This window comes from Amblyomma maculatum, chromosome 4 (assembly GCF_055883805.1).
Source record: "Amblyomma maculatum isolate TAMU_Amacu chromosome 4, ASM5588380v1, whole genome shotgun sequence".
In the NCBI taxonomy this organism is placed as follows: domain Eukaryota; kingdom Metazoa; phylum Arthropoda; class Arachnida; order Ixodida; family Ixodidae; genus Amblyomma; species Amblyomma maculatum.
Genome location: NC_139347.1, coordinates 205,677,028 through 205,701,773, shown reverse-complemented (window position 1 = coordinate 205,701,773; position 24,746 = coordinate 205,677,028). Strand labels below are relative to the sequence as shown.

At 42.2% G+C, this 24,746-nt stretch overlaps 1 protein-coding gene, 2 long non-coding RNA genes and 1 pseudogene across 3 annotated transcripts; all 4 read left to right on the top strand.

Moving 5' to 3' along the window:
• Positions 1-11,421: 11,421 nt before the first annotated feature.
• On the top strand, positions 11,422-14,278 carry LOC146194064 (uncharacterized). The gene is made up of 3 exons (XR_014706908.1): positions 11,422-11,558; positions 11,628-11,691; positions 14,102-14,278. It is a non-coding gene; the product is annotated as an uncharacterized LOC146194064 (long non-coding RNA).
• Positions 11,775-13,947, top strand: LOC146194065 (uncharacterized; annotated as a pseudogene).
• A 104-nt stretch (positions 14,279-14,382) lies between the features above and the next one.
• Positions 14,383-15,840, top strand: LOC146194063 (uncharacterized). Its single transcript, XR_014706909.1, has 3 exons — positions 14,383-14,557; positions 14,642-14,731; positions 15,785-15,840. It is a non-coding gene; the product is annotated as an uncharacterized LOC146194063 (long non-coding RNA).
• Positions 15,841-16,840: 1,000 nt separating this feature from the next.
• Positions 16,841-23,041, top strand: LOC146194062 (uncharacterized). The gene is made up of 5 exons (XM_084602960.1): positions 16,841-16,869; positions 19,072-19,274; positions 20,567-20,726; positions 20,986-21,123; positions 22,578-23,041. Exons 2-5 carry the CDS (start codon positions 19,137-19,139, stop codon positions 22,586-22,588), a joined length of 447 nt encoding a protein of 148 aa, XP_084459086.1. The 5' UTR covers positions 16,841-16,869; positions 19,072-19,136; the 3' UTR covers positions 22,589-23,041.
• The last annotated feature ends 1,705 nt before the right edge of the window (positions 23,042-24,746 follow it).

Here is a 24,746-nt window from a genome sequence, read left to right as displayed (position 1 = left end):
ACAGTCGTCTGAAAGATTCTCAACATTTTTACAATGATTATTGCAGACCTGCAATGAGACACTAGAATGTTCACTTTTACATAGAAAAGTGATGCTGCTTCAATAGAGGCAATATGCGAAAATGCCCGTATGATATGCAGCAGTATTAGTAGTGCACAATAAAGGTTCCCAAGAGGCTAAAATTGTGGCCCTCCTACAGCCTGGAAATAAAACCCCATATACTTTGCTGATATGCACAGAAATACTGCCTTTTGATAACTAGACATACGCTGCACCTACCTCCACCATCTGTGCTTGCCTTGGATTGCAATGCCTTATGTAACGTGCACAAAGGGATTGTACATTATTTTGCAATTAATTTCGCATATACATTTTGGTGAACTGTCTACAGCCACAGGGCCTGCTTTTGAGCTGCATAGATTTTCTCCTTATGGAAGTTTACAGTTGACAAGTGTTCTGTTCGGTTTATGGGGTTTAATGTCTATAGGCTATGAGGGATGCTGTAGCGGACAGCTCCAGAAAATTCTGACCACCTGGGTGTTTTATGTGCACTGACATCGCAAAGTACAAAGCCGCCTTGCATTTCGCCTCCATCAGCTGCCACCGCAGCTGAGAGTAAACCTGTATCCTTGGGATCGGCAATCAAGCTCTCTTATCACTGAGCCACCACAGCAGGGTACAAGTGAACATGGCTGAAAACAGATCTACGGCATGAAAAGTTTTCCCAGCTGGTGTACCTGTATGCAGGTGCAGAAACATTTTTCAGGTGCAGAAACATTTTCTAGAAGATTTTGCCTGGCAAACAAGCAACATTTGTGCACAACCTGCGCTGTGTGCAAGGAGGCTGCAGTGACAAAGCCTCAAGCTTACTCAAGCTGTTGCTTCAAGCTTACTCAAGCTGTTGGGCTGTTCCTAATTCGTTAGCATTGTGCAAATTATTGCAGTGCAAGCTTGCCAGCAGGCTAATGTGCATCATTTTAACCCGCAACCCAGCTTGAACAAAACTAGCCAGGGTTCTTCAATAAATTTGCATTTCGGAAACACCCTGGAGCCTGAAAGTTGCAAGGAATGGCGATTGCTAAATGGCTTTTTTCAGCTGCACAGTGCCTTCAATAAGCTCAAGCTTGTGACACTATTTGGCAGTAAAGTCTTCTACTGGCCTGATTGGTGCACTACCCACAAAAAAGCATTGGCACTCGTGCTGAGCAGGTCTAGAACAGCAGATGTTAAATGGTTCACAGGGCAGAGCACAAGCTGCTTTATTCTAGGTGTAGGAAATTACCAACATTACAAAATAGAGAGAGGGTACGTACACAGGAGAGGAAAGGAAATGGCTGACTAAATATTCTCAGCCTGTGGAGTCATCTGTCTGTTGGGTCAAACGCTATGCAACCACTAGATAATTCCATTCTTAAAAGCTTGGGCTCGCCTCATGACAATGGCATTAATATTTTTCTATTTTGCTGCATTAAATAGCCGTATTGCTGACACAAGCTGCAAGTCTGCGAAGTGTTCACTAGACAAACTGCTTTCAAGCAATGTAAACCGTGAACGCCACTACTTCTACCGTTCCACTAGCACAAGCAGCAAGCATCGGTGCCGGAGAGCTTCTAGCAAAGAACACTCAGAAGCATAAAAGTCGCACAAAAAAGTGCCTCGGTAGTAGTTAAACCGCTTGCGTTTTTCATTCCATAAGGTAAATGAACATGCGGTGCCGTTTCGAATGTCATCAACAGAGCGAGGGGTGCAGACAAGAGTAGTAGCCAAAGGAGAAATCTTGCCTACCGTGGTGGCATTCTATGCCATCAAGAGCAGTTCCCTCGAATACCGCGCGATGGGCCCTACGTAGCCACAGTGCTCATCAATGTGCTGGGCGAGGAAAAAAGGTTAATAAATTATATTAAAAGCGATTGAATTCGGGCAAAAACAGCGGTAAGAGTTTGGACAGCCAGAGAAAAGCCTACATTCTTTGTCCTGATTCAACCTCCTTAGTCCCGGCGTCACCCATTCCTTGGCACTTAGGTGCACACTTCTGAACCTAAGCACAAAGATGTAACTTTCATAAAGCACAAAACAACCGGCGCAACAAAACGCAACACATCGTATAGCGGGAACAATCGCGCCGTCGCGAGGACGTGCGGCGGCCCTTTGACGTCTTATGTCCTTACCTGCAAGAAAAAGCAGCACCTTGGATGCGGGACGTGTTATTTATTAGCGAGGACCGTGAAACTTTGCTATGGGTAAACATTCAGGACGAGAAATCTTCAAAAAAAGACGGTCACTTATGCATCTCAGCGCAAAACATGGAGGCAGCCATCTTGAATGTTTTATTTTTTTTTTCTCTTTTTGGTGTACATACACAACAGATGGCGCGAGACGCTACAAAAACGATAATGATGATAATGGCCGCGAATTTTGAAAATTTAATTTGCGCAGAAGGGTGGCGTTTTTCGTTTAAATCAGGCGCAAAGTCGACGAGTTTATAGGCAGACGCCAGGCATGAAAGGGAGATTCAGTTTGGCTACGAAAAAAAATTTACGCCATACATAGCATAAAAACAAATCCCACTAATAGTCATTTTCGACTTCAATTACACTCGGAGACAACTTATGGCAGTGTGGCCAAGGCTAGGCAGAAAAGGTAAGATAGGCCACTGTTCCCTAGCCTTGGAACATGAGCCAACTCACCCCTAGTGACCTTACACATTCTCTTAAATTTATCCCTTAGTGGCCTGTCCTCTTTCCTTTCCTGTCTGGCCTTAGCCACAGTGAGAAAAAAAAATGGGGGGGGGGGGGGGGGGTATCCCTCAGTATATACATAAAATATGCTGACAATGAAACTGATCGGGCAGCGCCTAGCTTGTCCGTGCGACCCTCCATAGCAGTTGCAGATCCTGTATGGCCCGAGAACTTGTATTCCATCCAAAAAGCAAGGAAAGGCACAAGCTTTCTAAACTGGTTTATTTTATTTCATACATACTGCTAGCCTCTTTTTGGAGGCTGTTGCAGGTTTGGGGCATAATATAGAAACAGCAAATGACAGGAATACTGGCAATCCACACTTGTCTAATTTATATATAATTCTATATGGCAGTGTGGAACAAGAAATGGAAAAGAAGGATATGATACAGTACAATCACGCTGAAAACATGTTTCACTATATTTGTACAGAGGTCAGGCTACACATATATAGGGTACTCAAGGAACAATTGCCAGCCGTGAACTGAACCCATCTAGTGATGAGCAATTAACCACTTCATCGGCTAAGCCATTCCATTCACGGACCGCCAGGGGAAAGAAGGAGAACATGAACATATCACCAGTGTGCTCGATACTCGACTAAATGCTTGAAATGACGCATTCTTTCGTTTCTATGTGCTGACAGTTTAATAAATTTGGGAGCTGTATGCAATCAAGAACATCCACACTGTGCGTGCTGCATAGCAAAAAGCCTTCGGATACTTGCCGTTGAATCAAACTATAATTGGAGTCTCTATAAAAGTCTTGAACATGAACTGCAGTACTTTATGTTGCTTTTCACCTCATCTTGGTTTGCAACTTCAGGTTTAGGTTCATTGCACAGGCAAGTTCTGAGTGTAACTATAGGCAGGGGTGTTGGAAGAGGAGGAAAGGCAGGGAGGTTAACCGAAGAAGAAACCGGTTTGCTACTCTGCACTGGGGGAAGGGGGTAAGTGGATATAAAAGTGATGTGTAAAAGAAAGTTACAGAAATATGAAGTCAGCACTGTCACATCACAGCCATATCACGTCGCATCACAGCAAAATCACAGTCTACCGATCAGGCCCGTGGTTTTCATGAAGCAGAGCAGTGCCTGGGAGGTCTTCACCGCAGACGATCGCCGTAGCCAATGGCATATATTCTTGATTTCTGTCAGCGGGTGTCCATATAGACACTCTAGTGCAGGGCAGAGAAACTGTCTTTCCGCATTGTATGTGGTCCACTCGCAAAGAATGTGGCCTATAGTCTCGTCAGACCCACAGGTTGCACATGCAGGGCTATTAGCCATACCTATCACAAACGAGAGCAAAGTAGAGTTCTGGGCTAGTTGGTAATACATGATAAGTGGGAGGCTTAGCGCGGAACAGACAAGGACAGGAGAGGCACACAGGACGAGCGCTAACTTACAACTGAAAATTGGAAGGGAAAAAGTACGAACTCGAGGAAACAATATGTGCGCATGCTCTATAAAGCCCTGAATTTGCATGACTGGGAAGATAATTCAAGATAATCTAGGGCCACCCAAAGGCAGATAAAACAGAATAGAGACGAAATACCGGAAGCATACAAAAACTTACACAGCATTTAAAAACGATGCTTCATTTTTCAACAGAACAACCGACGTTTCACTTACGCACTTATCGGTTCCTAGTCTATGGATGAATGAATTGTTTCCTCGAGTTCGTACTTTTTCCCTTCCAATTTTCAGTTGTAAGTTAGCGCTCGTCCTGTGTGCCTCTCCTGTCCTTGTCTGTTGCACGCTAAGCCTCCCACTTATCATTATCACTATCACAAACGAATGAGAATTTGTGAATGCTACACAAACCCACAGGCAGCACAGCAAAGTTGCTTCACGTCGGGGTAGGCCGTGTAGAATCCGGAGCTTCAGGTCAGGAGCAGGGGTGCCGAGAGGCCTGTTCTGCTTATGATATAATGACAGCACCACATTTAAGCTGCAGTGAATATGGTTTGTTAAGAATGTTGCAATAAGCGGGTACCGCACGGTTGCTGATTTATCTATACATGGGAGAGCGTCCCCCTTATATGATACAGGGAAAGAAATAACCACATAGCGATCAAAAGGATGGAGGAAGGAAAGATTGATGACAGCATGCTTTCTTGCCACTGAAAAACTGGAATAAAAGAAATCAGGCTAGTGCCAAGAGACGGTTGGTTGGTAACTGGTTTATGGGGTTTAATGCCCCAAGCATCTCGAGTCGTATGACATCAAGAGAAGTGGTTATGGAAAAACCAAGCACATATAACAGTAGGACAAAAAAAAAAAAAAAAAGACATAACAGAACTTGCCTAGACATAACAGATAAACAAATAAACAGACAAGTGTAGCAGTATAACACCAAAGCATTGTGCCTTACAACATATTTACAAATTTGCTTCCATGTGCATGCAGAACTTGTTATAGCCTTTTCAAGATCATGGAATCAAGCATGTTGCATGCAAGGGCAAAAGTGGCTGTAAGCGTGGGAAGAAGGTGACACAAGCCGCTGACAAGGAGAAAGCTTTGAAACAGTTCACAGGAATAGGGAACGTAAGGCACAATGAGCAGGTACAGGTCTGGACAGTATCAAGGAAGTGACAGTGGTTGCGCACGATTGCGTCGCATGAATGTGAAATGTGTAGCCTCTCAAATGACGTCAATGTATCCATATGCATTTGCATTTTAGCGTGCAGTTGCTGTTTGTTTGCTTTTCTTTTTTTAGCGAAGTGGGGGCTTGACTATGGCAGGCCTGAATTGTTTGAGATCAAGTTAAATATTTATTTAAAGCTTTCCTGAGGCCTAAAACTCCATTTGTGTTGTATCTGTGGAAATACGATTTCCCATCATCATTCTGTTGTTCTGTATACTGATGTCCATTTAAAGCAAGAATAACATCAGGAGAATGTGGCTGCTAATATTTAATTTCGCAACAGATGCTTAAGCTAGGGCAGCGCAAAATGCTGAAGCCAGTCTAGTGCTCAATAATACTGGGTGAGGTTAGAGCACTGAAGGATACTGGTTTATATGTACGGCACTCACACGCCATGCACGACTATCCTACGAGGGTGTGAAGGAGCAAGCAGTCGGAGGTTGCAAGCCCAAGCCATGGATGACAACAAGGACCAGCGAGCGGATGTCTATACCATGAGGTAATGCTAATTTAAGCATCTAGATCATCATCATCATCCTCAGCCTGACTATACCCACTGCAGGGCGAAGGCCTCTCCCATATTCCTCCAATTAACCCGGTCCTGTGCGAGCTGCATCCACTTGACCCCTGCAAACTTCTTAGTCTCATCCACCCACCTAATTTTCTGCCGCCCCCTGCTACGCTTTCCTCCCCTTGGAATCCAGTTTGTTGCCCTAAGCGACCATCACTTATCCTTTCCTCGCGCTACATGTCTTGCCCATGCCCATTTCTTCTTCTTGATTTCCATTAGAATGTCAGTGACTTGAGTTACTTCTCTGACCCACTCTGCACGCTTCCTATCTCTTAACGTTATCTCTACCATTTTTCTTTCCATAGCCCTCTGCGTTGTCCTCAACTTTAGTAGAACCCTCTTTGTTAGCTTCCACGTTTCAGTCCCATAGGTAAGTACAGGTAAGATGCAACTGTTGTATGCTTTCCTCTTGAGCGATACCGATAAACTGCTAGTCATAATCTGGGAGTACTTGCCAAATGTGCTCCATCCCAGTCTTATTCTCCTTGTTATTTCCCTTTCATGGTCCGGATCTGCTGTTACTACCTGTCCTAAATAGATATATATTCGCTTACTACTTCCAGTGCTTCGCTACTTAACGTAAACTGTTTTTCCTTCCCTAGGCTATTAAACATTACCTTAGTCTTTTGCATATTGATTTTCAAGCCTACTTTTTTACTTTTCCTGTCTAGGTCATCATTATTTGCAATTCATCCCCTGAGTTACTTAGCAAGGCAATGTCATCAGCAAATCGCAGATTACTGAGGTATTCTCCATCTACTCTTATCCCTAACTGCTCTCATTCTAGATGTCTTCTTTCTTAGATTCTAGCATCTAGATGTCGCTACATAAATTGTTCATGGTTTTTTGTGCACCTATTTCTTCTTACAGCTTTTTCTTTGCTTGTAATGTAAATTATTTGTGTTTATTTGATGAATCCCCCCCCCCCTATGTAATGCCCGCAAAGGCCCTTAGGGTATTTGAAATAAATAAATAAATAAAAAACAATATATGGGTGTGTAGTGCTAACAGTAAGTGCTGGAGTAGCTCGGTGCAGTAAGCAGCCAACAAGTGTGGCAGTTACGAGACGTAGTGTTGGGTTGAGTGCTGGGGTATTGTAGCGTATAAGTGTGTATTGCAACCCAGATTCAATTTCAGTTTGGTGGAATGACTATACAGGTAATTCATTGGGTATAGGGTGTGGCATGTCCAGACAATACCAACGACAATGGCAACAATGTGGCCTCACAGATTGACACTCATATGTTTTAATTGTAGCTATAAATGTTTTTCAGTCACTTAACAAATTGCTATCCATAGCAGAAACAATACTCATGCACTGAAAAATAAAATGAAAATACTGAATATAATGCACATATATATACCTTGGTACATGTACTGTGCATGTAGGGAGCCAAGGATGCGAAAGTTGTCCAGAATAAACGAGCGGCTGCGTCTCCAAGACTGCTCACAGTAAAAACAAAAAATGGCATATACACATGTAAACACTGAAATGAAGTGAGTGCTTTACCAAGCAGCATTGCATATGAGATATCAGCCAAAGTTTATAGTTTACTAACACGTATACAGTAACAAGGCAGCTGCAAGTGACCTGAAGGAAGTTAAGCAAGCTACCTTCCTGGCCGCATTTTGGCAGCTCGCTGCATTCGTTACCCTGGGCCTCAAGCGAACTACTGTATATTGTGTCATAGTGTATACATATATATTTTTTATTTTTACCTACCCTGTCCTTTCTCCCTCTCGTTCACCTCTTTGATTTCCTCTACCCCTTCCTCACTCACGGCCGGTCTCGAGGGAGAGCGCGTTTCTCTCTTCTCTTACGGCCTCTCCAATGGGGTCTGGTTCCACCGCCCGCCGCTCCTCGGTGGGGTCGCCCCCGCCCCACTGCTGCTCCTCCGCTACAGCCGTTCACGCGCAAGGGAAACGCGCGCTCGCTCTTCGCTCCGCCCGCATCGGTTGCAACCGGCAGGTCCTGATATTTAACCCCTTATGGCTTATAGGAAGAAGCCGTAATCAGCGTCTGATTTATCGTGTATGAGCAATAAAATAGTCAATAATGCGCGTGCGCGCGAGAGCGCGCGCGCCTTCGTCAGTGCTGTCGCGCACGGTCGAATGAAGTTTCGGGTGCACTTACATCAACACTTTTTGCCCCTAAATTTTTCACAGAACTATATGTACCATTTTATGCAATGTGCCTTTGAAAGCTGTAAGCAGGTATAACGCGACCTGACGCTAGTCTGCATGGCAAACTGTTCGGTGGATATTCAAAGTATTCTGCCAACCACTGCCGTTTTCGTTTAGAGCAAAACAGGCACTGACGAAAATTCATAGCACGTCTCAGACTCAGAGTAAGGAACAAAAATTTACGCATACAGTTAAAATTTCAGTTGTCTAGTGGAGTGAGCTGTTCTAGCTTCGCTTAAAATAAATCAGTAGGTTGAAAGACAGCAGATGTATACGTAGTCTCGCGACTGACGCACACGTAGACAGTCGTAGTCAGTTTAATACCAGTAGTAAAAAAAAACATTTAATCAAGGAAATATGGGCATAAACAAATATGCATAATTGAAAAGAGCAGCAAGCAATAAAAAAACTATCCTTCAAAGTTAACGCATTGCACTCATTCATCAAAACGGTGCATGCGGCTAGAAAATTAAAGACTCAAAATCTTTTTGGACGGTTTGTGCACACAAAGAGCTGGCCTTTCGTTCCTGTCTGTCACATTCTTAGCATAATTGACAAGAAGGAGTCTGAGAAATTTCTCACATATTAAAGAAGCGGACCTTGGCTATTGTCAATGCCTTCCGGGCAACTCAGCAAAGGTGAGTTCTCAAGTGCTGGCTGGATTAAGATTTGAAGGACTTCAAGGTGGTAGGTGCACGACAGCTTTTTCAAAAAAAGACACAACCTTGTCCAAGAGGGCTACAAACCCTGGTTTTGGATAATGCAGTCCGCTAGAATCTTGTCCTCGCAGAATAGTGTACATGGGGCTGCTTCTTTCGCTGGTTTCAAGAAGGATAGCACGTCACACCCGAAGTCACTGATTAACTTCACAATGTATCCAGCGACGTAAGCTAAACCAGAATACGTGACAGTGGGTAATGGGATGACAGGAGATACCATCACTTCTTTCAGTTCCTCGGTTACTGATTGCGGTAGAGCTGAAATGATTTCGTCGGTGTCGACACTAGGTGCCTAGGCGCACAATACAGCGCGACATACAACTCCTATAGTCACCTCTGAATAAATACTTTTATATCCATTATTGAGGAGTGTCCCTTGAGTAACAGTGGCGAATGTGTAATAAGCAACGCATTCTACCAAAATAATGGGGCAGCGATTGCTCTCTAAGGCAGGCATTACTGCACAGATAGTTACAAGGAACTATTAGTTCAAAAACATACTAGAAAAAGAAAGAAAATATTGCTAGGAATTAGTGCTTGAAATAGATTTCCTGTTTTTTTTTCATGAAATAATCATGATATCATGTAAACATTTCATTAAACCAACGTTTATTTGCAAAATTAAAATAATGTTTATAATACAACATAAAACATTTGCTGGTCTATAAATTAAAGCAAAATTGAAAACAAAACTTAAAATCGTTTACTCTGACGTTATAATACTAACACTTTATGCCATGTAAGCATTGTGCAACTTACATTACATTTTTATAAAATTATTTTCATCTTCGGTGTTACATCGATGGTTTCTCATCTAGCGCTGAAAGACGGTTTTGCCATTGTTGCTGTTATGTTTGCCTTGAAGCATCGATGTGATCACTGCTCATTCACTTTTTTTTATTCATCTTCTTGTACAGGCTTGGGCAAAAATTCAGATTAAAATGAACAAAAGTAGATACAATGCCGCAATACATGTCATATGCTTGTCGAGCGTGCTGAGCGACAGCGTTTTTTTAATATAAAGACTCCATTCACGTGTGTAGCACGCTGACAGGATGCCGCTGCAGCATCTACCTTCTGTAATCTTTCATTTAGGGGCTGCACTCACCACGAAACCCGCGGGCGACAGCGCAAAACTAGGCAAAAGCCACCCGCCGCCACTGAAGCAGATGCGGAGCGAACAGTGAGCAGGTCGCGCCCCTTGCGGCGGCGGAGAGCGTGACTCAAGGAGAAAAGTTCCCATTGTTCACGCGGCGATTGAGAAGGCCGTAAGAAAGAGCGCGCGCTCTCTCCCTCGAGACCGGCCGTGCCTCACTATCCCTTCAATTCCACCGCCCCTGTTCAGGTGCTTCAGATATCAGATACCGGGGCTGGCAAACATCTTTTCTTTCCTTTTGTATATGTAATAAAATAACCACTAAAACAACAAATGCTGGTAATGCTAATCATCTTAAATTAGAATCAGATAAGCAGATAAGCAGCAAGCTGACACAGTATAGTGCCTACGATGTCGTGTTGCGCTGTCGCAAGCTCCTGATAGAAAAAAAAAAATGTATTTGCGCAAAGCTTTGTTGGAAAAAAGTTCTAAATTGTCTAAAAGTTCTGTTGAAACCTTTTTTTTAGCCTTCTCATGCTGCCCAATAGGCAGTACCGAAAAGATACAACTGTCACATATACTATTTACTTCTTGAGGTATACTACTGGGCAGCTGTCATTCATGATCTGAGAGCTAGTACCTGCCAAATGTACTCCAAGTCAATTTTATTTTTCTAATTATTTGACTGCCATCGAAGAGAGAGGCGATTGTTATACCTGTACTTATAAGACATATTTCCTAACCACTTCCAGGTCCTTGTTACCTATTGTAAACTCCTATTTGCTATCCTAGCCTATTAAGTGTTACTTTCATTTTCTCCATATAAAATTTTAGCCCTATTGCTCTACCTTGCCTGTCTAAATTCGTCCCCTGAGTTACTTTGCAAGGCACCAGTATCAATGAATCACAGGTTACTGAGGCGTCATCCTATACCCTTCAGTTAAAAAAAAAAAAAAAAAAAAAAAAAAAACGGCTGAATTATTTGGTGAAATGAGAGATAGGGCAAAACTGTGCCTTTCTAAGTCAATGATTGTAATGGGGTCATTTCCCATTGGACCACAAATGACCGTCGGACATCCGATTTAGATCCGAACGTCCGCGACCGCATTGGGCCGTCCACTGGGCGTACACTGAACGTCTTTTTCCGGACATTAACAAAGCCCACCGGTAGTAAGCCATCGGAGGTCCTGCGGATATTTGTTTTTGGATGTCCATCAACTTCAAACCAACGGAAGTCCAGCGGATTCACTATTTTGGATGCATGAACAGTCCGTCGTGTTATAATACTCTGGACGTCCGTTGTACGTTTCTGCACGATTGACATTTTTGAAATGCACTCATATGTGTTTTCGTTATAAAATAGAATGTTGCATGCGTCAAAAATAAGTATTTTTTGCATTTGAAGGCACCATATGTTTTCTGCTCTGTATATCTGTCTAGAGTTAATACACGTCCATCTCCGTACGGCGGCCCTCTGCTACAGCCAACAACAGCCACTGCTAGCCGATCCGATGCTCGAGCGCGCGCGCGGCGCTCGTATCGCTGTCTCGCTTCTTCGAAAGTCGTTGCTGTCGAACGTCACTTGCGTGACTCCTGAGAGCGGTAAGACCGATTTTTTCGTTCTGTAGCGTAGCCCTAGTGCGTACTTTTGGGTACTTCTTTTCTTTGCAGGTTTCGTACGTTAAGCTAGCTGGAGCCAACTTGTTGCAACCAGCCGGCGTCAGCAGTACAAAACGTGAGTTCGTTTGTGGTAAGAATTGCCCGCCATTGTTTCAATATTCAGCCGATTTAGGTTCGTTGTAAGTATGAAAACGGGACGTACTGTTATGGCGGAATCGTGTAGTTGCTTTTTTATACACGTGGCGTTAATTGGTTGTTCAGCTAGTTTTATTTATCCGGTTGCATACTCATTATGGCTATGCAGCAACGAAGTGATGCTCGCGTATGTGAAAAGGCCACCCGGGAGGCGAAGAAGTCATTGATGCTGCTTGACTGCGCAAGTAAATGCACACCGAGAGGACGAACCTCTCGCGAGTTGGGGACTGGGCCTACTGTGGTGGTTGCTGGACGTTCTATAGAAGGTTATAGTAGTGATGGAAGTTGTGATGGCAGCTTAGTTACCTCAGCTGCTTTGAGCGCAAGTTTGCATCGCTCACGGTGCAATGAGCCCATGCAGGATTTAGAGTTTTGTCCTTGTGCCGAAGACGGTGACAGTGGAGCAGCGACGCCGCAATGTGATGGTCGAGATGAACAAGATTTCCGAAATTATCTGCGGGAATGGGCAGTTAAGCACGGAATCAAAAGGCGTGCGCTGACAGCTCTATTGAAGATATTGAGAGGTCATCCTGCTATGTCGGACCTCCCAAAAGATGGTCGCACGCTTCTGCGTACTCCTCGCAAACCACGGGAACAGTGCGCGGTTACCCCATTAGCACCAGGCCACTACTGCCACTTTGGTTTAGCAGATGGACTGCTTCGTTTGCTGCGCCAAGTAGAAAATCCGCCTGCCATGATTACTTTAACATTCAATGTTGATGGTCTTCCACTGTCAAAAAGTTCAAGGATGCAGCTCTGGCCTATTCAGTGCCTTGCTCAAGGCTTTGGTGATGAAACACCATTTCTTGTTGGTGCATTTGCAGGGCATTCAAAGCCAGACTCTTCCAGTGATTTTCTGAAGCCATTTGTTTCTGAGCTGCAGACCTTGCTCTCTGAAGGCCTCATTGTCAATGGCAAAATTTTACATGTGACCGTGAAGGCTATTGTGTGTGATGCTCCTGCACGAGCCTTTATAATGGCTACAAAAGGGCATGGTGGCTACAGTGGCTGCCCCAAATGCACTGTGGAAGGGCAGTATTTGCATGGAAGAGTTGTATTTCTGGAAATGGACTGCTCGCTGCGTACAGATGCAAGTTTCAGAAACCAGCATGACAGTGAGCATCATAAGGGAAAGTCAATTCTTTTGGACCTCCCAATCAACTGTGTCGATGACATACCCTTGGACTATATGCACCTTGTGCTTCTTGGTGTCATGAAAAAGCTTCTTTCTTTGTGGGTTTCTGGACCGTTAGGAGTACGTTTTGGACCACTTAATCGTCAAAATTTCAGTGAGCAGAGCAGTCAGTTGCATAGCTTCATACCTCGAGAATTTCCTCGCAAATCACGAGGGCTTGAAGATCTAGAGCGTTGGAAGGCTTCTGAATTCAGGCTTTTTCTCTTCTACACTGGCCCAGTCATCCTGAAGTTTTGTTTGTCAGACAACTTGTACCAGCATTTTCTCTTTCTTCATGCTTCCCTTTCCATCCTTGCTAACAAGGTTCTCTGTCGTCAGCATGCTGCATATGCTGGTAAGCTTCTGAGGTGCTTTGTTTCAGATTTTGGTGATCTGTATGGAGAAGAACATATTTCCTTCAATGTACATTGCTTAATACATCTGTCTTCTGATGTTGAAAGACATGGTGAGCTGGACTCCTTCAGTGCATTTCCATTTGAGAACAACATGCAGGCCATTAAGAAATGCCTTCGCAAACATGGGAAGCCACTAGAGCAGTTGCAGAATAGGATGGCTTAGGCCGTCCTATTCTGCAAGCCATGCAACTGGGAGCCATTGAGTGAAACACCTCTTCTGCTCCATCAGCACACGCAAGGTCTGCTGTTGCCAGAGTGCTCCCCTCCTGAGTACAGAACGGTGAAATTTGAAAACTTCACGATCTCTCTAAATGACAGACAGCTGCTTTCTGCAAGATGGCCATGTCATTGTAGCCAAAAACATAGCGCACCTGAAAGACTCAAATGAGCTGTGCATTATTGGCTATGAATTCTAGGTAAAGAGGACTTGTACACCATGCCCTTCAATTCCTCCAGGATTGGCATCTGTCTTGTATCGTCCCCCTCATTACCAAAGATATGGCACCTGTATAGGTTGCAAAAGATGGTTAAACTGCCAATGGGTGACAAGTTTTTAGTGGTGCCGGAGCTACACACGGCCAACTGACATGTCACTCAACCATATTTCACCTCTGTTATTGCCTGTTTCTTTGACACAAATATTGGTTAGTGCATGTTTTAACAATTTCAAAAGCAGTCTCAGTTGTCCTTCTGTTTATGTGGGTGTGAGATTTATCTTTTCTTTTTTTCTCATTTTTCAGATGGCATATGCCATTGTTGAATTTTTGCACCACGACCAAGTGGAGGTTGTTCCGTCTTCATGGATCAGTGACAGGCAGTGTGCTTGGCCACTTCATGTAAAAGGGGACAGGATTGTGTCGTTAGTTCGAAAAGCAGCACCACCAGACTCATCTTGGCAACTGTTCGACGTATCTGTGAAGGGGCTGTTTGGTAAATGCAGTTGACATAGCACTTTTGCTTGTGATAGTCTGCAGCACTGTATATCTGAAAATTTATTCCAGGTACTTATGATTTGGCTAGAAAGAAGCTCGACAGAAGTCAATATACCTCTGAGCTTAGTAGTGACACTGAAGTGCCACAAAAGAGGATTAGAAGGCCACCCCAGGCATGGTCTGATGATGAAGAATCAGACTACCCCAGGGTGAAAGTGCGGCATGTGACGAACGCTCCATCAGTGCCCCTTGACTTTCCTCAAGGTTATTGATCATTCACTTGAAAAATGCTAAGCGGCTGCATTGTTATAGTTATCATAGGCAACCTTCGTTTTGTTTTCTTTTCAGGTCTGTCCTCTACTGTGCCTAGCACCGTGACTGAAAGTGCTGTGCAAAGCGCCACACAGAGTGCTGTACAAAACACCACACAAAGTGAGGGTAAGCAAGTGGGGAATCTGCTTTCATTGTCATGTTTATTTCCTTTCTGATTTGTCCTACTCAACTCGCATAAGGGCAGAAACGAGTAAATTATAGTTAGCCACCTAAAAGAACACACTCTTTCTGTACTAATCCAGGTGATGAAACAATGTACTTTCCTGGGCTTCTGTTTTTTAATGAATGAAGGGTTAAGCCCATGAAGAATTTGCCACTTGAAACATAGCATCCTGATGTGATGGCTTGAAGGTTAGGGCACCTAACTCCTGGATTCTAATACATAACAGTGATACATAACAGTGGTCCAGGCTGCAGTGGATGCATGTCGATGGAGGCGAAATGCAAGGTGCCCATGCATTGTGCAATGTTAGCAGACATTGAAGAACCCCAGGTGGCTCATATTAATCCCGAGCACTCCACTATAGCATGCTGCATGTTTCATATTGCTTGGGGTGTTAAACCTCGTATTACATACAAATCAGTAAGTTTCGTCAACAGAAATAGACGTATCTATGTGTGAAACTTTTACACCAGCATCATGATATGATAGGCTAATTTGCTTAAGTAACTTTTTGTCTTTGGCAAGGCCCTATTGTTTTTGCATAATTGTAGAACTTAATGTGAAAGACATAGATGAAAGTTTTACACAGATTTATTAGCTAAGATAACTTCAAAAATTGGTCCTTTCACTCTTCATCTGAGGCAGATGGAAAAGGTCGATGTGGCAAAGCAAAGTGAATGTGGCAAAAGAGTGTGGCTAAGGTTCGGACAGATTAGATTACTTTGCTTTGCTTAGTTTTGTATGATTCGTGGCCATGCTTGCATTTCATTTGCACCTGGGCAATAAGCATTAAGAAGTTTGAATTTTTTCAGCTTTTGAAATGCATGTAGCAATTTCATTGTTATGGGTAACAATTATGAATCCGACATAAAGAGTGTGCAAATTGTTTTGGTCAAGACTTCACCATTGTGCCGAATAGGGGTAAAATTTGGAGAATTTCTGGTGTTGTGTAGCCAAACAGTGGTGTAATGTCTGGTTGTTTTTTCACTGTCCAGATGATTGCCTGGAGCTGGTATCTCTTGGCGACCGTTATCTTTTAGATAAAGGTGAGTTAATACCGCTGTTTCAGGATTTTTCAGAAGTGTTTATTGGAGTACTTTTTCAGATGCTGTGGTGTCATCATACTGCTCTAGTTGGACACTGTTTCAGTGAACTACAGTTAAACCTGGATTTAATGAACCTCCATTTAGCAAATTCTTTGATATTATGATGTTTCTAAATCTCCCATAACCGCTTCTATTCAAGCATGTTTATTTGAGAGCTCCAAATAGTGAAGGTGTTGCAGTGTTTGACTGATATAAAAAATTTGGTGTGCCAACTATCTGTTAGCTAGTACTGAGTTGCTGGAAATTTAGCCGAACCACGTGGAAGTTTCATCACTGTACGACGTGAATTGAAATGAGAGGAACATCTGCAATATCAAGGAGGGACTGCAATCGTTCCAATGCACCGCATTCCAGCACGGTTTCCATATCTGTATGGCAGATGCAGTGGTCTCCACTGCTTTCCCCTTTACACTAGCAATAATTATTACTGTTCATGCTCAAAAGCAGCAAAAATATGACAAAAAGATGTGAGCCTGTGCACCCATCTTCACTGCACATTTGATCCTGAGAATCCAGTGCAGAAACCTAACGCAAGGGCAGCGGGGATGGCCGACAGCATTGATGATGCAAAGAAAGAAGTCCGTTCCTAAAGGCACTGGTGACGGGAAGCCTGACAACGGAAACATGTATGAAAAAGCAGGTGTTTTCGTAGCCAGTCTAGTGTTATACCCATGTTTAACTGCATACTTTGGCATAAAAGGCACTGCAATGTCGCATTTCTGCCCATTTATTGAAAGCTTAGATGAGCATATCAGCACAGTTACGACAATTCAGTCAAAAAAAGAGTTGAAAATGAAACAAAAAACATGCACTCATAATGCTGACAGTTTGCATAGTTACACTGTGAAATGTTAGAAGTGATGGATTTTGCTTCAGTTTATTTTATCAAGAAATTTATACATTCAATGCTAAGGTTCGGCTGCTCGTTCTTCCATTTGCAGATAAGGCTTCTAGCAGCTTTTCTGTTGATGAAGGTAAGTTCAGATTTTAGTCTTTGCACTTCTGGTAAAAATTTACTGTTTCCACTTAGTAGTATATGTGGTTAAGCGCTTAGTATGGAGAAGCCTTTGTTCCATTCGTCAGCACATCCAAATAAGCCTCACGGTGAGATTTCTGTACTTTGTGAGCTGTCCAAAGAGATACATTTTAAATGCTATGGTAACCAACAAACTGTTCTGGTTTGGTATTTATCTTATTCGGGAAATCGACTTTATTGAACTGGCACTAAAAAAATCGTGCCTGAAAAGCGCGGAAAAAATGGACACGGCTATGTTCTATGGAGCTGAAAGCAATTGCTTCTTGCTTTTGTCATTTTGGCCTTAAGAATCTTCGCTGACCAAATTATTAGCATTTATTTATCGAAGAAAGGGCCCGTGACTGTGAAATAATGGCTATCATCCTTGTTACGAGCGTATTCAACTTTGCATGCACTTCCAACGGGGACAGGGCACTTCAACGCTGCCTCTGCCAGCATACTCCTTTTTCTGAGGGTTGGGTGTGACTCTTACTTTGTGCTCCCTGCTATGCAAAAAGGCAATAAAAGTGCTATTTTGGATTTTTCAAAACACTCCAAGCTCAACTTCCTTATGTCGCTGTACCCTATTCGGTCAAGAACTAGAAAGTAGGCGGTGAAGGTATTTTTTTCACTTTCTATCTTGCGCTGTGCAACAGCTGGATAGAGTACCTATGAGACGGAAGTGCTGAGGAGCTTGCACAGAAAATTATTTTGGGCATGGCGGCCTTCCAAACCGACGTCGCAAACAGCCTAATTGCGTGCAGTAGGACACCTCAGAAATAGCGCGGTCGACCATGTAGTGAATGCCCAGTGCCTGTCGCAATGGAGCCTAAACCGCATTTAATACTGACGCTACCATTAGGTACAATGGCTACAACCACTTGCCGGACCATGTCAACACACTGAACTCACAGCGCTGCCATCGTGAAGGATGCACAGTGAAGTGTCGGATTCAAAGTACCATCTTTTTGTGCATGCCTGCTCATAGTAATTGCTTTGACCTTTTAATAAGCGTACTCTGAAGTGACTGATTTAATTAAAAATTTGAGCAATAATCCGTTAACCATCTTTTCAGCTCGATACTTGCTAAGGGCGCTCGCGCACTTTCTGCTGGTCGTATGCATTACTTTTTCTGTATTGAGGTGACCTGTCCTCGAATGGGGACATCGCAAATGACTGTAAAAGATAAAATGATTTCTTTCAGTTTATTCAGGGCACATCATTTGAAGCTTGGAGAACCAAAAATGGCTCTTAGATATTTTGTTCGTGCCTGAAGAGGTTAAGTTTAGCTCAAAGTGCACAGTGGCCCCTGTATGGCTACCTGGCATGGTAGCATTTGTATGTAGCACTTAGCTGGGTTGTTGCCTTTCTTCTGTACCTTTGCCGTTTTTGTACTGGTGACCTAAAGTCTGGGTTGCTGGCAGTTGACACATTCCTTTTCTTTTTTCTCATTGATTCTTTTTTGTGCTCTTTGCCTGAATTTGCTGTTCTCTTTTCCACCTTTATCTCCAGTGTGTGGTAATGTGAGCACAGTGGCTTTCCTTCATGTGATGTTTTCTTTGTCATTGATGGGACATTCCTTGCTTGGTCAGTAATTTTTGCGGTTGAAAAGCAATCTAACTATGAATACATTTGGCTCTTAAAAAACTTACTTCTGCTTTTCGTAGACAATAATTTAACCAAGGGTTATTTACAACTGTTTGTGCAGGTATAAAGTGAGACTTTTTTTAAAACTTGCCTTATAGACTCCTATATGGGCATTAAGTAACATAGGTTAGATACAACATTATGATTGAAGAGTAAAAATAATAGTGTTACTAGGTATTAGGATGGTAAATTACTGTCAACTTTCCATTAAATTTTGCCACTTGCATCATTTTTTGCTGCAGGGTATATGGTGCTAGGCATTCCAGCATTTTTAAGACTATATTAAGGAGAAGGGCAGCATCAACAAAATAAAAGGTTGTGACCAAGGAACCCGTGGGCGTTCCGAAACGTCTTCTTTTTTCATGTTGACTTGGTCAGTGACTGAAACTCTTTTTACTCAACTACCATGCCTGACCAGACGAACCTTCGTCGAACCCTTGACTACTCGTCAACAAAATATTTTTTGCGTTTCTCAATTATATATTTTTTCTTGCGTCTCTTTCACTACTTCCAGACTTCAAGCAGCACTTTATCCGGCTACTCAATATCTTGCGCTTTACACAGCAGCAGCATGGAGATATGTTAAACAAACTATGTGAAGTTCTTCCAAGCCAAGCAGTTATCACCAAGTCCCTTCTTATCACTGAGCCATTCATTTCGGTGGATGATCTGCTCAAGTTCAACGAGCAGTTGGATAAAGAAAAATTTGCACTTCTGGTAAGTGTTCATATAATGAACCAGGAGAGCTCTAAAGGAGGCATATTGAAATGTATTTATTTTTATTTTAAAGGTCCTCTAGGGATATTACATGAGAGGTGGGCTAACAAGAAGCCATTAAGGATACAGATGGTTGGTCTTCAGTTCTAATGGCACAGACCAAAAAGAAAAAGTTGAGAGAGAGCCATGAGAGGAGGAGACCGCGCATCCATCGGCGCGCACCACCACCATTTTACGTGACCCCCAACTCGGCGCACGCCGAATAGCTGGAGGGAAAAGCGCTTTTATGCCTTTCTCATTAAGAGTTGCCACATAATACTTTTTGAAGCAATTTCAAGCTTTAATGCTCATTTTCTATAAATTGAAGCAGCTGCAGTATGAACCATATTTGAGGTTTTTTTACAAAGCTACAAGTACAAATATGTACTGCACCTTTTTTTTTTTTATATCAAGGGGTGAAAAAACTTGAAAGCTATGTCATTCACTTTGTAGAGTTGTTGTTAGTACAGTTTTGCTATTTATATTCATGTGAAGCATAGAAAATTTTGTATCTGAGTAATAAAATTTGTCTTGAAGTTGTGTGACCCAATCATCGCTGACTGTCTCCAGTGGTAAACTCTAAATTCTAAACTAAAATAAATATATACATGGTTAATATTGCAAAATATTTTCAACTGCAGAACTCTATACTTGTACTTGTAGTGCAAATGGGCTATTTTTGTGCTATTTCTTGTGTGAGCTATGTAGTACGCTTTTAATTATGCTATTTGAGCATCGGCTTTATTTTAACATAGTACCTTTAAAAGTCCCGTTACTCAGAAAATGTGGTATTGGTGTTGTGAGTGAAAAATCAAGGGCATGGCACTGGCAGATGGTAGCTGGCATGGCCGGGCTTTAATTGTTTGATGGTTTGTACGACTTAACGAGACCAAATGATTTAGAAGGTTGGGAGGAGCTACCAGCTTGGGTTGCCGATTTGAGGCAGGACAGTGAATTGAGTGTCAACCTTGCAGTGCTCTTAGATGCAGAGTCAGGCATGCTATACCTAGACGATGCAGCCACATTCATATAGCTTAGTTAAGTCGGGGCTTTACGTGTTGGGTCATCGCCTATGCTATTGCATCATACCGTTAAAAGGCAGGGCTTAAGTGTCTATCATAATTTTTTAAATGTGGTGCACTCTTGACATTTGTGCAAATCAGCTTAGCAAGGAAGAAAGTATTTTGTAAAATGATATGTGTCTTGTGCACCTAGAGGTGCATATCTTAAAACAGTACATGATTTTTTTGCAGGTACGCGAGCTTGTGCAGCTTGGTGGCAAGAATGCGAACGTGGCCGCTAAACGCATGCTGGCCTATGTTGTAAGCGACCAGGTGGCAGCAAAGTTCTCCTGGGTTGGAAGGAAAAACAAGCTGAATTTTTCAAGCTTGAAAACATCAAATGCAATTATAGGTAAGACAGATACATGTGGAAGATTGTGCATGGTTTCTTTGCAAGAAAGCCTCCTGTTGAGGCAGGATAATTTTTCCTATTTTTCCAAAACAGGCCTGACAAGACCTAGTAAGTCCCCATTTAAACCTGGTATAAAATAAAAATTACTGTTAAATTCCACCTCTGCACAAAATTCGCCCAAATAAGCAAACAATGCTTCAGTGTACGTTGATGTGTCTGCATTCAGTTTGAACACAACACTCTAATATCTTATCTTTAGCTGCTGCAGGAGAATTTCCGCAAGGGAACATGGCCAATGTTGAGGACGTCATCAAATCATGGTTGAGGCATGCACCTGAAAGGCTTTCTGGAATTCAAAGACAGAAGAAACCAGTACTGTCTGCTGATCCATGTGCAGGTCTGTTTCTTATGCTAGTTGTAATCACTAGCTGCAATAATTTGATTAGGCAAAACCAGTGCCATTTGCCATTGCAGCATGCTTGTACTTCACGATATCAACTTCTAGTCTTGTAGGCAAAAACAAAGCAAGCTATCCTTAGCCATTGTATCGTTATGACTCTACAGTGGAGGTTTTTGTCAAAAAGTTTTGAAACATTAAAGCTGTTAAAAAAATGTGAGTTTACAGTTAAGGTTGATTAAGTGCACTTTATGAGCAGCTTTTTGTTGACCAAACTTTATGGAAATTAGCCTGATTGTCTTTGCATGATACATGAGATTTAACATCCAAGAGAAACGTAGCTATGAGAGACACTGTAATGGAGGGCTGCTGTTTAATTTTGATTACCTAGGGCTTTTCAATGTGTAGTGTCATGGCACAGGGCATGGATACTTTGCATTTTTCGGCCACACAGTACAAAGCGTTTGGCTGTCAGTAAATTACCCCCTGTTAAACGATCTCGATACTGCAGTTATTTGTCTGATTCTGCGGGCTTCTTATATTTCCAGTGATTTTCCTCATGCTAGTTTACTGTTCTTTTTATTGCTGGATGTGCAACTTGTTTACTCAATTGCTACTTTGTGTTGCAAAACACTTTAGCAGGTACCATATTTTTCTTTTACTTTCAGACTGGTAATTTAGATATGCAATAATCAATATGCTAAGCATTAGAGGTCTTGTTTACAAGAAAAGCCAGCGGCATCATGAAATAATCGTTGCTTGACAGGGTTGTGATATCATCCAGCCATCATTGCAAAGTGTTGCCAAAGAAAGCAAACACTTGCTAAAAAGATAAAACGGTAGTTGCGTTTCAATTGAGGCAAAATGGAATGATGTGCCTGTTTAGTGTGCAACATGAATGCATGCTAGAAAATCAAAGGGTGTCGAAATATCTAGAGCCTCCTAAAATGCCATCCTCCATAGCCAATTTTGCCTTGGTAGTTTAAATCTACAAACATAAACCAGACCACTTTTGTTGGGAAAAGGTAACTGAGCGAGAATAGTCGTCAGGCACGCTACCGGTGAGGAGCATTCTTGGCGTGTTTGCCCTGAAGGGATCTTCATTGCTGTAATGTACTCTCAATGATAGCTTAAGCATCGATTAAATTTTTCTGCTTTGTTGCTGCTGAGATCATTCGATAAATTTCCACTTGAAGTATGAGTTGGCAAAGGCAAAATAAAACAAGGCTGACACCTGAATGCTGGCTGGCGAGTGTGGTTAAGGCCGTTTGATAGTTAAAGAAAAATGAAGGTAAAGGGCTTACGTGCTGAAACAGCTCTTCGTAGAGCTTAATGTTACTTTGTCATAGCATGCATTGTTTTTGTGATGATTTTTTTTTCTAGAAAATATGCTATTTATGTTCCCTTGCAAAAATAAAGCATAATAAACTTGTTTTGTTTTTCTTGTTTTTCAGGTGCTGAATGAGACGTGACCCGTGTTTATCTTGTTTTCACATATGCCACAGCAACTTTTGACCAAGAGTTAAAAAGTTCCATTGCCATCAGATGCCAAGGTCGTCACGATATATAGGTCTCCCAGTTACTGACTTGGTTTCTCAGCGGGTTGTGCAGACAGTACTTTGACGGTGGTGAAAGTAGGCAAGAGAGCACATATGCTTGATCATAGTCATCCATCTCGAACCAGGTGTTATCTCAAGATGTGCGCTTAGCCCGGTGCAGACCAGAGAACAAAGTTTGGCCATTCTAGAGAACCATTCCCCCTCTGTACATTTAATTTCAGTTTTATGTTTGCATTTGTTTTCTATGTGATCTATTTTACGTTTAGTTTGGCAGGTTTTGTTTGCAATGGCCTAATTTTTTAGCTGCATCATGATGGTCTCATGACATTGTGTGTTACTTTGAGGTTGTATTCCTGAAGTGCATTAATTTCTTGTAGTGGGGGGGGGGGGCTCATGCACGACCAGTCACTGCTTATGCCTTCAAGGGGAAACTTATAGCAATGCTGTCCTTTTAAAGGTTTGCTCACCGCCTAGTCATCCATCTCGAACCAGGTGTTATCTCAAGATGTGCGCTTAGCCCGGTGCAGACCAGAGAACAAAGTTTGGCCATTCTAGAGAACCATTCCCCCTCTGTGCATTTCATTTCAGTTTTATGTCTGCATTTGTTTTCCATATGCGATCTATTTTACGTTTAGTTTGGCAGGTTTTGTTTGCAATGGCCTAATTTTTTAGCTGCATCATGATAGTCTCATGACATTGTGTGTTACTTTGAGGTTGTATTTCTGAAGTGCATTAATTTTTTGTAGTGCTTACGCACGATCAGTCACTGCTTACATACTATACTCAACCAGCTCTGATTAAGCCTGCAAGGTGAAACTTATAGCAATGCTGTCCTTTTAAAGGTTTGCTCACCGCCTAGTCATCCATCTCGAACCAGGTGTTATCTCAAGATGTGTGCGTAGCCCAGTGGGTGTGGACCAGAGAACAAAGTTTGGCCATTCTAGAGAACCATTCCCCCTTTGTACATTTAATTTCAGTTTTATGTTTGTATTTGTTTTCCATATGTGATCTATTTTACGTTCAGTTTGGCAGGTTTTGTTTGCAATGGCCTAATTTTTTAGCTGCATCATGATAGTCTCATGACATTGTGTGTTACTTTGAGATTGTATGTCTGAAGTGCATTAATTTTTTGTAGTGCTTATGCACGATCAGTCACTGCTTACATACTATACTCAACCAGCTCTGATTAAGCCTGCAAGGTGAAACTTATAGCAATGCTGTCCTTTTAAAGGTTTGCTCACTGCCTAGTCATCCATCTTGAACCAGGTGTTATCTCAAGATGTGTGCGTAGCCCGGTGGGTGTGGACCAGAGAACAAAGTTTGGCCATTCTAGAGAACCATTCCCTCTCTGTACATTTCATTTCAGTTTTATGTTTGCATTTGTTTTCCATATGTGATCTACTTTACGTTTAGTTTGGCAGGTTTTGTTTGCAATGGCCTAATTTTTTAGCTGCATCATGATGGTCTCATGACATTGTGTGTTACTTTGAGGTTGTATTTCTGAAGTGCATTAATTTTTTTGTAGTGCTTGTGCGCGACCAGTCACTGCTTACATACTATATTCAACCAGCTCTGATGGGCTTGTGATTAACAAAATACTAGTCATGGTTTTTAGTCTAGTTTTAGTTTTTAATATTTATTTAATACAGTCTGTTTTAATGTTTTTGCTGCTACCTGATTTCTTCCAAGTGCATCTAGTTAAGTGCTTTTATTTGAGTGTTCTTTCAATATCAAGGCCTGTATTCAACACTGGTAATATTAGTCATTTAATCTACGCGGACCTCTTGTTCTTTCTTGTTCTTTCATTTTGTGCTTCATAGATAAGGAACACTGTCAGGATGAGATCGAGAGCTAGTGGGTGTACTTGATGTTCCATAGCCCGACAAGATGACGAGGGACAAGACGCAACCACTTTCTTTCATTAACTTTTTATTTGGCACTCACAGAATTTAAATGCAGAAGTCAAGAAGGGGAAAGATTGAAACGGTGACATGAAGTCTTTAGTTGAATTTCACATATCACAGTTATAATGTTTCACCTTGTTCATTCCTGTGTAAATTCTGT